Source organism: Micromesistius poutassou, assembly GCF_964030765.1.
Source record: "Micromesistius poutassou genome assembly, chromosome: 10".
Classification (NCBI taxonomy): Eukaryota; Metazoa; Chordata; class Actinopteri; order Gadiformes; family Gadidae; genus Micromesistius; species Micromesistius poutassou.
In genome coordinates this window covers 5,952,905-5,967,691 of record NC_140280.1, presented here as the reverse complement: position 1 = coordinate 5,967,691, position 14,787 = coordinate 5,952,905, and the positions used below count along the sequence as shown (strand labels likewise).

The window sequence follows — 14,787 nt, the reverse complement described above, 5'->3', positions numbered from 1 at the left end:
GAGATCGGCATTGTTGACGGGGGGGGAGCGTTGGATTGCAGGTGATCAGGATTGTTGGGGAGGGGGGGGGGGGTCTTGAGGTTTCTCCCGCTGTCTCACTCTACCGTCGGGGAGTTTGGAAAGGAACGAACGTGTCTCTGCTTTTTTTTTTTGCCGTGAGAATTTGGATGTGTGGCGTGTGTGCGTGTGTAAACAGGCAAAAGCGTGTGTCACACGGTGAAACCGTGAGAGTTGGCAGCTCTGAAGTCAGTTTGTTGCCATAATGTGACTCAGTTGTCGGCTTGTCGCAAAATGCTGCGAATATTCTGAAAGGACGTTATAATGCGATTAAGGTGTATACATGTCTAGAATGTGCCTCAATAATCAGAATATGATTGGAATACTCCACATACCTTATTCAGCTTATGCTTATTCCGAATATGACCATAATCTAATTAAGGCAATCGGAGAATGGTGTTTACATGGCAGCGTCATATTCTGATTAAGACCTTATTCTGATTAATATCGGAGTATTAATATCCATGTAAACGCAGTCATTGACTGAATCTTTGGGGGGGCACAAAAAAATATTTGCACCGGGGCCATCATCATGATGTTACGCCACTGGCCCGAGGCGTAATCTGTGCCTGAACAAACCGTATGATGTTTTGTCTATATGAATCTCTCCTGGTTAAGACAGTAGCACCCAGATCAAGGTGACACAATTGGGTCACCTTGGTTCCCAGCCCTGAAAATTTGTACATAAGCCTACTGGTGGCACAGAACATTGGATGACCTTTCTAAGCAGCAATAGTCTCTTCAGAAGACTCCCAGTGCTTATCCACGCTTATGTCATTCATATAGAATATAAATAAGGCAAGATATGTATCACAATCCTTCGCCGGGTGTAGTAAAAATTCTCCCACAATAGTTGCTTCACTTTTTGATCCGAGTGACGCCTGGGCGCGCTCCCGCGAGGGCACGCTTTATCGCGCAGGGGTGCACTTCCTTCACGGCAGGGGGAATGTTGTATGAGTGAGTTGGGGTGGAGTTTGGAACATAGGGGTGCCAAAGCAATGCTGATGTCGGGAATAATACCGAATGCGTGGATGATGTGTGTCAGTGTCTGATCATGATAATGTTTCTGTTTCTGATATATCGATGCGTGTTTGTTCGTGCTTGTTTGTGTTGTAACTAAATCAGCAGTAGTATACATTGCACTCCTGATCATCATTCTGCGTTCCTCCTCACGATTTATTCCTTGCTAATTAAGGGACTTTTTTATTGCCCTCTTGGAGGGTAGGGTCAGGGACCACCCGGACCGGTGTCATAAATATATGGCCTGTTAAGGTCTTTGAGACTGTACTGGTGTTTAAGGGCTATACAAATAAAATGTCATTGAATTGAGATTGAGGTGGAGCGCATCGGCTCTGCAGTGAGCAGCAGCAGCCTCTCGGTGGAGGAGGAGACGCTCGTCTCTGTTTAATAAAGGAGGGGCCTATCGCTGCTCCCATTGGCTGAGCAGCAGCCAGCGTCACACGACGTGGATACGCTCAATGGCTGCGAGCCGACCGGACAGAAGCAGATGAAAATCTCGACGCACAGAGAGGTCATAACCCGGTCACACAACTTGTCCATCTCAGATTTGAAACAAGATTCCCGTCAACCAAGAAAAGTGACAAGTAGACGATGGATTTCCTCCTCAGCGGTGGTGCAGCCTGCGGTGCGTGTGTGTTCACCAATCCGCTGGAGGTGGTGAAAACACGCATGCAACTACAAGGAGAACTCCGAAGCCGGGGGTCGTACCAAGTGCATTATCGGAACGTATTTCATGCCTTTTACACGATCGGCAAAGTGGAAGGACTCGCCGGGCTGCAGAGGGGACTGGCACCGGGACTCGTTTATCAATTCGTGATGAATGGGATCAGACTGGGCTCCTATTCCCTCATTGAGTCTAGCGGGTATATATACACGGACGGTAGGGTCAGCACATTCAAGACCACATTAGCAGGAGCAGCAGCCGGTGTGGCAGGAGGTGTCACGGGAAGCCCTTTATACTTGGTGAGTAGACTACATGACATGGTCCAGATATTGCCAGAGTTTTGTGCTTTTCATTTTTGGTTCACGTTATTTAACACATGAATGGCCCCTCCTTAAACGGTGTCACTGAAATAAACAAAACATCCACACTGATAGGTGAAGACCCATCTTCAGTCCCAGGCAACCTCCTCCATCGCGGTTGGTCATCAATACCAGCACCGGGTAAATATGTAGCCTTTTTAAGGTGTGTGTGTGTGTGTGTGTGTGTGTGTGTGTGTGTGTGTGTGTGTGTGTGTGTGTGTGTGTGTGAAGCGTATCTCCCCTTACCCATAACCACCTATCTGTTGACCAGGGCATGGTACACGCCATCGCAGCCATCTGCAGGGAGCACGGCTTCATGGGGCTGTGGAGGGGGTCCTTCGCCGCCGTACCGAGGACCAGCGTGGGGTCCGCTGCCCAGCTCTCCTCCTTCTCTGCCATCAAGGAGCTGGTGGTCGACCTCAAGGTTGGCACACGTTCATGTGCTCAAAATTTCCAAAGTAGCAAACGGCAACCATTCAAACCGTTATCCTTACTCGACTCATCCTAATCAATTAAACTTCAGCTTAGTTTGTCTGCCCTTCTGTCTGCACTGGCAGGCAACCAATGCACCGATGATCAGCTCTTTGTGTTAAGTCTGTGTAATGGGAAAATTATATTTGCACATTCAGTTTCTCTAACTGCCCTTTGTTGGTAAGTGCCTGTTTCCTGATCCCCTTGGGAAGCAAGGGCTCAAACTGATAAGGCTACGTCCACCCTTTTATGACATCCTGAGGAGGGTCATCGATAGTTTACCATCTGGTTAACCAATACTATCGTTTTATTGGGAAGCCAGGCTGTTCTCAGCATCTTGAGACCTGTCTGCCACTGTATAAGAAGTCCCTGCTTTTGCCAATGCACTGGACTCCTCCTTGCGAAGCTCTCTCGAAGAGATGCTGGGCGAACTCCCATCTGAGGCCTCAGATGATTGTTTGTTTGTTGTATGTTTGTTATGTTTATCACTTAAATTAAATTTGCCTAATTGTTATACGTTTGGATGACCCTTCATTCTTAGACACCAGTTAAAAGAATGCTACTATTTCAGCTCGATGACCTGGATGACATGAAATGGCTTTCAGAGCGCGTGTATTATGTCCCTTATAATCCCAGCATGAGCAAGTGGTCAGACAAACAAAACAATCTGCCGTCTAATAAGTTACATTCGTTTGACTTGAGATTAGAGAAGAACACTTTGTTCACTTTTTAAGTAACGTGCCACAGTCACCGTCCACAGTCACTAGAGGATGACTGTGGACATGAATGGACAAGGTCTAAAGGTTACATACATGTTGATGCGTGTATTCCTTTTTCTTTTCAAAGGTATTCTCCAAAGACAGTATGATGGTGTCGCTGAGTGCCGGTATGGTGGCCAGTGTGGTGGTGGTGTTTGCCATGACGCCGTTCGACGTAGTGAGCACACGCCTTTACAACCAGCCGGTGGACCACTTGGGCAAGGTGAGCAAGCGGACAATTTTGTTGGTTCCTATGGTGTTTTTTTTATTTATCTTAAATTGTTTTCCTTGTTTGTTTGTTTTTTGTGTGTTTTTCATGTTTCACCTGTAAAATGCTATACAATTTTGAATGTATTCATTTTAATGTCTTACAAGTATGTTAAATGTCAGATCCCAGAACAACCAAGGTATGCCTTCCCCCTGGGCTGACTCAAATTAATGTGTGTCGTCCACGGTTCAGGGCCAGCTCTACCGGGGATACGTGGACTGCTTCTCGAAGACAATGAGGAAAGAGGGCTTGACCGGACTCTACAAAGGCCTGGGGGCGTCCTATTTCAGGCTTGGACCACATACTGTTCTCAGTCTGTTCTTCTGGGAGGAACTCCGCAAACTCTACCAGAATCACTCCTAGCCAGGGCAACTAGATGACCTGAAGATGGGTGAAGTTACTAGGAAGCCTGTGTTGTGCCTGTGTTCTTCCTTGTAACAGGGAAGGACAAAGATAAGACACTCCTACATGAGATTTTAATGAAAAGGAAATGTATACCTGATGAATCACTGTACTATGACAACTTCCTCATTCCCACAAGATGCCTCAAGGATGGTTATGGGGCTTTTCAGACGGTTACTTGTGCCATGCCCACTGTGGTTTTGGATTGCCATCAAATGAAGAAATCCCTTGTCTAACCCAACCCTAAAAACAATGGCATAAACAAAACGTCAGTTACTAACAGTTCCTGGTTGCTGACAACCAAGTCATTTTTTCTGTGTTTAACCTGCCAACTTCCTCTCACCTTTGTCTCTTTTTTCCATGCCCTTTCCTCATCTCAAAGGAACTGAGAATATTCAGTGCCTTAATGCCCGTGTCACACTGTCCCGAAATTGACACCTGATGGAGACACGATAAAGGAAATGTTCAAATTCGGCTCTGATCGTAAAAACATCCGGCCATTCGTGAAGGAAACAAGAAGCTGCCCGATTGTCTTAGGAAGGCAACACAAGATATATCTCTCAATGCCTTCTGTAGGCGTCGTACTTGCTTCGGCTGTTCATTGGCTGTTGACCAAGTTCGGGGCCATCTTCAGGCGAAATGAACAATTCCATATTTGTATGGCCATCAGGTGTCAATTTCGGGACAGTGTGACACGGGCAACGCGCAAGGAGATTTTTTTTTTGCCTACTTGTAGACATTGGGAAAATGTAGCTTTGCTTGAGAATAAGTGCCTGGTAATAATAGCAAAATTGTGAACAATCTGCCGTTTTACTGGTCTCCTGTACTCACTCTACAGCACTTTCGTAATAATATAATGTTTTTCGGTATCCCCATTCTGCTACCATAGCAGAATGGTACTAGGTTTAAAACCTACCAGCTCACTTTCTAAATTCCCTGTGAAGTTACTTTGAATAAAGAGTGCTAAATTATTTTAAAATGTTTTTACCTTTCTCTCTTCATATTTCTATTTGTACTTTTTAATGTATTCAACTTTTAGGACTTTTGTTTGTTTTATGGACATTCAGTTACATTTATGGTTAATGTTACTGGGGAATACATGCCGTCATTGGTTGAAAGGTAACCAAAGCAATAAGTCTGTAGAGGAAGTTATGTGAATTATTTTACTCAAAATAGCATGTACAATGTTTTAATGTGACTCCATGAATCGTTAACTATTAACTTTGTTGTTTTGGTGTATGCTTCATCAGTGGATATGAGCTCAAACGGGAGAACCGGTTTTAATTTCCTTCTTAGTCAAGTATGTTGAAACATGTGTGTTACTCCCTACTGTGTTACTCCCTTCTTGAGGTCAAAGGTCACCATGGGAGTGTTGAGAAAAAAGAAAAGAAAAAAAAGTTTGTGTGCAAGCACTTAAAGGGGACATATTATACCACCAGGTGTGAGTGTGATTAGCCATTACAAGCTGTTTTGAAAATGTGAAGCTTCTGACATCACAGGTGGGCGTGTCCACCTAGATGTGTGCTGGATAAATCAGTCTACCAGCCTACCCAGTGGACTGTAGCAAACGTTGCTCATTTCTCCGTCATACATCTAGGTGGACACACCCACCTGTGATGTCAGAAGCTGCACATTTTCAAAACAGCTTGTAATGGCTAATCACACTATAAAATGTCCCCTTTAAGACCAATTGGTGTAATGTTTTGTATTTTTCTATTATGCTGACAAATTATTGTTGAATTTGATTTTTCTACTAAATAATACTTAAGACACCAACTGTACATTACATGTAAAATAATATTTAAATAATATCAGACAATACATTGAATTTCAACATGCCAGTGAATACTCATGTAACACTTGTATCACCGAAATTATGAAAATGTGAAGATCATTTATCATACTTTTGGTAAAATGTACACTTTGCATGACTTGTGTAGGGGGTTTAAAAACAATGTTTTGAATAGTAGTGCCATTATGGCCCTCTAGATGGCCCTATGTGGTAGCAGAAGTATCACAGAGTAGGTCACCTAGCCCTCTACCTGCTCATGAATTACATGTCTCTGCAGTGAATTCTACTGTACACTACTTTGTACTTTGTTCTGTTTTAGCAGGCATTGAGGTATTTAATGTATGCGATGCATTTACATTTAGGATACACACAAATAATAAACAAACTGTCACCATGCAGTGTTGAAAAGAGGAAAGTTATTCAGCTAATCACCCAGCCAACTGACTACCATGCAGTCAGAACAGAAGGGGGAAATAGTTTTTTTTTTGTGTAAGCAATGAAGACCAATTGGTTTAATGTTTTTTAAATATTTTTATACTGATAGAAATGAAGGTATTGTTGAATTAGATTTTTCCGATATACTATACTTAAAAGACAAACTGTACATAACATGTAAGATAATATTTAAATAATACCAGACAATACATTGAATTTCCCACATGCCAATTAATAGTCCATATGTAACAATGTATTCTCCTTTGTGAAGATAATTTTATCATAAGCAATATATGTATAATATAATATATGTAAAACATCCACATTCAAATAGAATGGACTCAGAGGTAGTGATATTACTGGTTGAAAGTGGAAAGATACAGAAATATCTAGTTTTAACATGTTGCTGTGACATAGCTGCAAGTACATCCTCTGTGTAATCAAGGCCTGCTGTCACTTAAACAAAATGGACATATAACAACTCATTCCTAAACGATCAGTATTACTACTAACATGATACACTTATTCTCACAAACAGCAATGCTGACCGTCAGCCCTAGAGCACAACATCTGAGGCTGAACCCAACATCTGAATATTCCCAACAACACTGTCTTTGTCCTCCACAGAGGCTTGGTGTTCTCCTCTCAACACCAATGCAGCGATGTAGGACAACCAACGATACGCCTTTTGGCCAATAGCACACAACCGCAATTGGGGTCTTTTGCGCACACAAAACCAGTATGAAGTGAATAACACGTGAGCGGTCGACCTGCGTCCAGGCTGAAAGGGTAGCAGTGTCCATGTGGCCGATAGCTACTCACTCTTGGCTTTGCTCCTGGTGCTGATTCTCCTGCCGTGTCGGAGGACCTGGGCCAGTAACACAGTGCTGAGACACGCAGAAAGGACGTGGGCCAGATGAGCCAGCATTGTGCCTTTCTCCTGAATCAAGGCGAAGGGGGGAGAGAGATTAGAGACAGTCTGTTCAGTAAGGGTGTAATGATACTCATTCGTACCGACATCTTTAACGGTTCGATGCGTGTTTCATTTCGGTACGTACCGAAAAAAAAAAAAAAAAATGTTTTATTGATTATCAGATTATTAGTTTTTATTGATTATCACACACTCTGTGACACTCTGACACTGTGAGTGTCTTGTCTTGTCCTGATGTTTTGTGTTGAGGACCACAATGGAAATAAGTCCTGGACTTGATTGTGTTTTTATCCTCAATTGTATTTTATGTATTTTCATTTGTGTTAGGCATTTGTTTGATACAATTTAATAGATCAAATCAAAAATCCAATTGTTTAATAAAAATAAAATAATAAAAACTGCTGTACCGAAAAACATACCGAACCGTGACTTAAAAACCGAGGTACGTACCGAATCGTGACTTTTGTGTATCGTTACACCCCTACTGTTCAGAGGAGTTTGTGGGACTCTTGTTAGGGAGGATAATAATAATAATAATAATAATAATAATAATAATAATAATAATAATAATAATACATTTTATTTCAGGGCGCCTTTCAAAACTCTCAAGGTCGCCTTACAGTTAAGACAAGCAAACTATTTAAAATGGGCAAATATAGTTAAAACAAAACACATTAAAAAAATAAACAAGGCAACATTAAATTGGCTGGTAGGTGGAGTGGGATAGGCCAGTCGGAACAGGTGAGTTTTGATGGAGGTTTTAAAGGTGGGGAGAGACTCTATAGTACGGCTGGATAGTGGAAGAGAGTTCCAGAGGCGAGGGGCAGAGCGGCCGAATGCTCTGAGCCCCATCGTGGACAAGCGGGCAGACGGAGTGGAGAGAGCAGGGAGGAGGAAGAGGATCGGTGAATGTGTGTATGTATGACACGCAGAGGTGAGCGACGATGCAGAGCGAGATCCACACCTGCACAGAGACGAAGATGAGAGCCAGGGAGCCCGCCCATACCAGCAGCACAGACACACGGGACAGCTCTCCTGTCTGACCGCTGGAGAAGTTGGTGCCAGCCTGGACAGCCTGTGTTACAACGGGAAAATGTTTTACCAATACCATTTTGTTTGTTATGCTACAGTTGTACAGTCTGTCCATTATGGCACTTATTGCACTACTTACCAACCCAAGAAGAAGGGGTCCTTCTTTCTTTTTCATGTATTTTTCCATAATAATTAAGGGAGTTTTTGCCTGAGTGTCATGTAATGTGGCCCGTGAAGCCCTTTTAGACTGTAACTCTGATTAAGTGCTATACAAATAAAGTTGCTTATTTACCAAAAGTTAGGGGAGAAGTAACACCTTGTTTCCGGTTTTGACACGTACAAATTCTACCGCAGGAAATTCATTGGATGAAGGATGAAGGATGATTGGATGAAGCGTTCAGAATGGGATTCTAATAAGTGTATTTCTACAGTGGCCACTCTGCACAGTGTCCATTTTCGAACCTTTACAAACACCTTTACTTTTTTTTTTTTACAGTTGACTATTGCTGGCAGAGTCTGTGTTCACCAATTACGCGCTTATAGATCCTTGCCTCCAGCAACATGATTGGTCTAAATAAATATAAAGAAATTAGACTTGAGATATTCATCCAAAGTATGACTTGTGAGACTACCTTGCTAGCATTCAAAGCTAGGATACTTGAGCTCTGCAGTGTCGTGGCAAGCGATGTTGTTCCGTATGATCCCAGGAGGACGACCACAGCACCGTAGATCAGCAGGAGAAGCATTCCTGGAACAGGACTGCATCATCAGACACTAACCCAACCCCCCACACAGAGCCACTCAAGGTGCAGAATTTGCAGAATCAACCTCAGACCACAATCAGATTCAAGGTAAGTTCAAATGAGTTGAAGTCCTTTAACATGTTTTTTTTTTATAACATCCATAACATTTTATGGATCTCTATAATACAACATTTGAGGTGTCCGCATAATGGCACCCAAGGTCAGGGTTTTCAGAATGATTAAACAACTTAGAGTTTACAATACTAATTAAATCACTTTAAAGACTTTCATTCAACGTGACTCATAAGTGAGGGCTGAAAGCGACCAAAGAAGATGATGAACATTTGGAGTACAGAATTATAAAACTTTCTGCACCACCAAGTTTCCGCCCAAAGTAAACATTGGACAGAGTGCAGAGCACCCACCCGCATCACAACCAAAGGTTCATCGTCTTAATGTGCCTGAGCAGTTGCAGCAGCTCTAAGTTTGAATAAACAGTCCACATCCTGTTGACTGCTTTACCTTGTATGGTTCTTCCTCTGTAATGGAGGAGTAGAAAGCAAACTAAAGCAGCTTGGACCGCTATGAACAGCTTATCACTCCAGGCACTGGTCCAAACAACAGGACAAACTATTTCAACAACAGTATGCAGAACACTTGAATGCATTAGTGGATATATGCTTTGTATTTATTTTGATTGGGCTGCATGTGAACTGTTCCCAGAGAGGGTTAAGCTGAGACATGTTTGTGGGGTTCAGGTACACGGTTCAGGAACGGAACAACAAGCAGCAGCCTTGAATGCCAATGCAATGCTTGAATTTCAGGGCTCCACAATATTGCACACAAGTCCCAAACCATGCATCCAAGCCAATGGAAATAACACTTATATCTTAAACCAAACATTTCAAACGTTCATTATTCACATTGAAAATAAATGCCCACAACTAACTGCACTTGAAATTTGTATGGGTTCCCCATGGTACGTCACCCACGGTTGGGTGACGTGGCATAGCCCTGGTGTGCAGCCCACCTGAGGGGGAAGTCCCTGGCTAGGCAGTAGACCAGAGGGCCTGAGATGGAGTACAGGTGAAGCAAGGCCGACTGGAGGCTCAGACCGTCTGCGCTACCCCTCCTCGTTAGTCTCAGCAGCTGAGGTAGTTGTGCTGCAAGGGGACCGCATGTCATCATCATCATCATCGATCAAACTGAGCAATCACAACAATAAACAGTGCTTTTTATTGCTTTTTTTTTTTACTTTACATTTAGGGGATTTTGCTGATGCTTTTATCCAAAGCGACTTACAACGATTCATGGAGACATTTACACTCCGATGGAGGAGTCAACCACACAGGGAGACAGACAGGTCGCCAGGAGCAGTCAGGGTGAGGCTTCTTGCTCAGGGATACCTCGAAACTCAGCTAGGAGGAGCCGGGGATCAAACTAGCAACCTTCCGGTAACCAGTCAACCCACTCTACCTCCTGAGCTACTGTCGCCCTGACTGCTGGAGAACAGACTCTGTTGTTGCTCTCCTCAGTCCAACATCCAAAAGTCAGCCCTTTTTCAGAACCTTCCTTACCCTCGGCCTTGCATGTTGTATGGGGTTTCCCGATTCAACAATGTGTGTGATAGTAGTACCATTTTGGCCCTCTAGATGGCCCTATGTGGTAGCAGAAGTATCACAGAGTAGGTCACCTAGCCCTCCTCTACCTGCTCATGAATTACATGTCTCTGCAGTGAATTCTACTGTACACTGCTTTGTATTTGCTTACAGTTTTAGCAGGCATTGAGGTTTTTAATGTATGTGACATGTGGCACACATTTACATTTAGGATACACATCCAATAATAAACAAACCGTATTGCCTAAATAATTAGGCTGGGAAGTGGGGATCATTATTCGAAAAGTCCGATCTACAATAGGTAGACATAAGACCTATACGGGCTTTAGGTGACCTATAGGTTGGGCCTATCCCATAATCTATCAACCAAACCTCACTCTTTATTTAAGTGTGATGGATGCATTGAAAGAAATGGACATGTCGATTCTTACCTAGCACTGTGCCCAGGACGATCCACAGTCCTACGGTTTTACTCAGAACAATCTTGAGACATGGCACTGAAACAAACACAAACAGGGGGAGACATAAGTGTGTGTGTGTGTGTGGGGGGGGGGGGGGGGGGGGGGGGGGGGGTCAATTACTTTGAAGTATTGGCAATATCGCCTACTCTATCAATAAAGCACGCCTCACCGTGCAGGAAGTTTAAGTTGGTGAAAAAGTACTCGAAACATTTTTCTGGCATCAAATAAAGAAGTATAAACTCTTTCACGGGAGACGTGGCGTCCAGCCCCTCCGACGTGGCCATGGTAGCTCACCCTCAAACCGATCGATTTCTGGATTATCGTAAAATGATGTTTTACGTTACGTTTAAGTAACGTATGCTTTTCAGGAAGCCCCCTCCCCTCACCTACCCTCCCACAACAACCACATGAATGCGCACATGCACGCTAAGAAAGACGCACGCGTGTGTACACACACACACACACACACACACACACACACACACACACACACACACACACACACACACATATTTAGTTCAAGCTTTGCTTCTTTTTGTAGGATGTAGATTTTACATATATTTCTAATTGTATATATGTTGAAAAACTGACATGAAAATTGCTGTGCATTTTGGAGGGTTTCATACGTAGGCCTAGTACCCTCATTCTCAGCGTCTCCATTGTTTTGTGGACGTCCACAAAGATAGACACTGAGAATGAGTTGGAGTCGAAAATGTCATTTTTAATTTTATTAAAGCAACAAACTAAAAACTGTAAAACTGTTCAAGACAAGTCAATATAAAAAAACAAAAGCTGTAAATGCAAGGGTTTATTTATGTAAATTATAATATTCAAAGTCCTTGTTGGCCATATCATATTAAAACAATCCCTCTATGATGCATTTTCCTTAAATATTAAATTATGAACTTTTATGGTTTGTAGCTAGGCCAAGCCATAGCATTGTTCTTGCCGGCCTTAATCAGCTACATTCCAAAGTTCACAGCACTGGGGAAGAACATTGCTTAAACAAACTGTAGCCATGGGTGTGCAAATAGCAAATAGCAGAACATGAACCCTCACCCTCAACGGCACAGCAGCGGTCTTTGATAGTGGATCCACCCAAATCTATAATCTGTTAACCGATAAACGTCACTATTAGTCATCATTAGTGAGTCACTGGTCCAAAAGAATACACATCATTTTTAACCGCAGAGAAGAGGAAACAACAATCTCAGGTCAGCAAAGTTAATCATTTATGTCATACAGTCATCGTTTCCTATTTGTGGGATCCAGCAGAGGCCTAACCCAGTCTACAATCTCTGTCCCATTTGTCATCGACCTCCCACGCCACCTATACTCCCAACCCCCTCACTGCTGGCTTCAGTACCAGAGAGAGCCACAGAGACAGGACTACCTCCCAGACTTTGCAATCAGTTGGAACAGATCTCCTTTTCTACAGATCCCTAGCGTGTGAAGAAAGAGAAGACGCCATGTGTACAGGACAGTGCTCCCGCTTCATCGGGCTGGCTCTGTACCCGCTAGCCTTCATCTCCATCCTCTGCAACATCATCCTGTTCTTCCCGGGCTGGGATGTCATGTACGCCCAGGACGGGCACATCACAGAGGAGGTCAAGTACATGGGTGGTCTGGTCGGTGGAGGTCTCATGGTGAGTAAGGGTGGAGGGGGGCTCACCGGGGGTCACAATGAATGTCAAACTACAGGGCTGTTAAGCACAAACAGTAGAAATATGTTTTGACAGGTTTTTTTTTTAAGGTTTTAACCCGAGTTTGGATAAATGAGGAACTGGAAGTTGAGCTCCTATTTGCAAACGAAAAGGAGGAGCATTATTTATTTTTTTGGTATTTTGTGATTTAGTTAGTTGAACAAGATGCAGTTTAGGGTTAGGGTTAGGGTTATGTATTTCCACTGTTTTGTGTTTCCAATCACACCATCTAGCCTAACTAACCTAGCCTACTAAAAAGAGGCATACAAGATACAAGATACAGTTAGATCCATCGTTCTGTGATTTATTCCTTGTTCAAATGAACATTAGCTTGCCTTACTTACAGCTCTGTAACTGTCCTGTTGACAGGTACTGGTGCCCGCTCTTTACATCCACATGACTGGGAAGCAAGGCTGTTGTGCAAACCGCTGTGGGGTGAGTCCTTAACACAATGTTGGGTTGAAAACACAAGCAAGACACAGAAGAAAGTGAATAGGCCTATTCTATATGGACATACCAATAGCATTAATATACTAAATGTGATATAAACATAGAAATGATCAAATGATCAAAAGTCAAATATTCTACGTAAGGTAGCAAATGTCATAAAAAAAATGTGAGTAAGGGAAAAAGGGAATCTTTATAGCCCATTAAATTGTGTCTAAATCATATGATAATTTTCTGCCTTTCATTGATTTTGTGCAGATGTTCTTATCGATTGCTTTCGCTGCCGTCGGTGTGGCTGGCGCCCTCTACAGTTTCATTGTGGCAGTGCTTGGTCTGCAGAATGGGCCTCTCTGTAAAGTATTAGGCTTGGCTTGGTCAACGCCTTTCAAAGACAGGTGATTACATTATCAAAGTTGTTCCTGTGTGTATGCACTCACACACAGACACACTCACACGCACACGCACACACACACACACACACACACACACACACACACACACACACACACACGCGCACACACTCACACACACTCTAACATTTGCAAATGAATGGATGCAGGAAGGAGAGTTACCTGAGTGACCATAGCACATGGAGCCTATGCACGTCGCCTGAAAATGTGGTGGAGTTCAACGTGGGACTCTTCGCTACTCTGTTGGTGACGAGTAGCCTTCAACTGGTGCTCTGTGGTATTCAAATGGTCAACGGCCTTTTTGGATGTCTGTGTGGAACCTGCGTCAGCAAAGGGGTAAGAGGAAATATAAGAGGAAGAGGAAGGAAGTTGTTTTTTTTTAAACACAAATTTCCTGTTATAGAGAGAAAGTTCCTTAACTGGCTCGTGACAGGCGTTGATGTCATCGTATTGCTTTATGCTTCTGTCCTCAGCCCCTGTAAGTTCCCGCTTCGGATGTTCATCGTGTCATCATCTACACTCCTGGGGTGCTGGCTCGACAATGACATCACAAACCCCTCTTGTGGCTTTGTGTTTGTTTACCAAGCGAGTGTCTCTTCATATTCTGACTGAATGCACAGTGATGGCAGGGATGATGTTTGGTTCCACCAATACTGACTGGAACGTGATCACTATAATGTGCCATTTTTATGATTGTGTGTCACATCTGTAAATATAAAAAAAGCTTATGAAATCTGTACTTACCACTCACAATTTGTATTGAGAAATATAAAACAATAATACATACTTGAGTGAACAGTTCATGTCAACATTTTTCTGTCCTCAAATAAAGAAGTATGAACTTTTTTCTGGGAGACCCCCTCCAAAGTGAGCATCACCCCCTAATCAATCGATCATGAAGCCTGCAGTAATCAATATAGGAAGGTGTTGGCCCTCTTGATGTATTCGAGTTCAGTGGAAAATGTCAGCTGCATAACCTGCAGCGTCCACCATGTTTTGTTTTATCAAGAATCGTAAACAAGCTGTAAAACTGCTGAGTCAATAGAAAGAAAATACAAGCTGTAAAGGCAAGGGTTTATTTATTTAAAATTATAATATTCAAGTTATCTTCAGCCATGTCCTATTAAATCATTCACTCTGTCTAGTTTATAACTAGGCCTTAAACATAGCATTGTTCTTGCTGGCCTTAATCAGCTACAGTCCAAAGTTCACAGC

General features: G+C 42.9%; 3 protein-coding genes across 3 annotated transcripts; 2 read left to right on the top strand and 1 right to left on the bottom strand.

The window, feature by feature from the left end:
- Positions 1-1,668: 1,668 nt before the first annotated feature.
- On the top strand, positions 1,669-4,347 carry slc25a35 (solute carrier family 25 member 35; the record flags this gene model as incomplete). Its single annotated transcript, XM_084474153.1, has 5 exons — positions 1,669-2,040; positions 2,176-2,241; positions 2,372-2,524; positions 3,418-3,552; positions 3,790-4,347. 5 exons carry the CDS (start codon positions 1,669-1,671, stop codon positions 3,958-3,960), a joined length of 897 nt encoding a protein of 298 aa, XP_084330279.1. The 3' UTR covers positions 3,961-4,347.
- Positions 4,348-7,040: 2,693 nt separating this feature from the next.
- LOC311354225 (mannose-P-dolichol utilization defect 1 protein-like) lies at positions 7,041-11,296 on the bottom strand (the record flags this gene model as incomplete). The annotated part of the gene is made up of 7 exons (XM_084474023.1): positions 7,041-7,166; positions 8,122-8,232; positions 8,822-8,937; positions 9,455-9,540; positions 9,963-10,095; positions 10,983-11,048; positions 11,182-11,296. The coding sequence occupies 7 exons, from the start codon at positions 11,294-11,296 to the stop codon at positions 7,041-7,043; spliced, it is 753 nt and encodes a 250-aa protein (XP_084330149.1).
- Positions 11,297-12,321: 1,025 nt separating this feature from the next.
- Positions 12,322-14,418, top strand: tm4sf21a (transmembrane 4 L six family member 21a). Its single transcript, XM_084474024.1, has 5 exons — positions 12,322-12,658; positions 13,085-13,150; positions 13,421-13,557; positions 13,722-13,908; positions 14,046-14,418. Exons 1-5 carry the CDS (start codon positions 12,482-12,484, stop codon positions 14,052-14,054), a joined length of 576 nt encoding a protein of 191 aa, XP_084330150.1. The 5' UTR covers positions 12,322-12,481; the 3' UTR covers positions 14,055-14,418.
- The last annotated feature ends 369 nt before the right edge of the window (positions 14,419-14,787 follow it).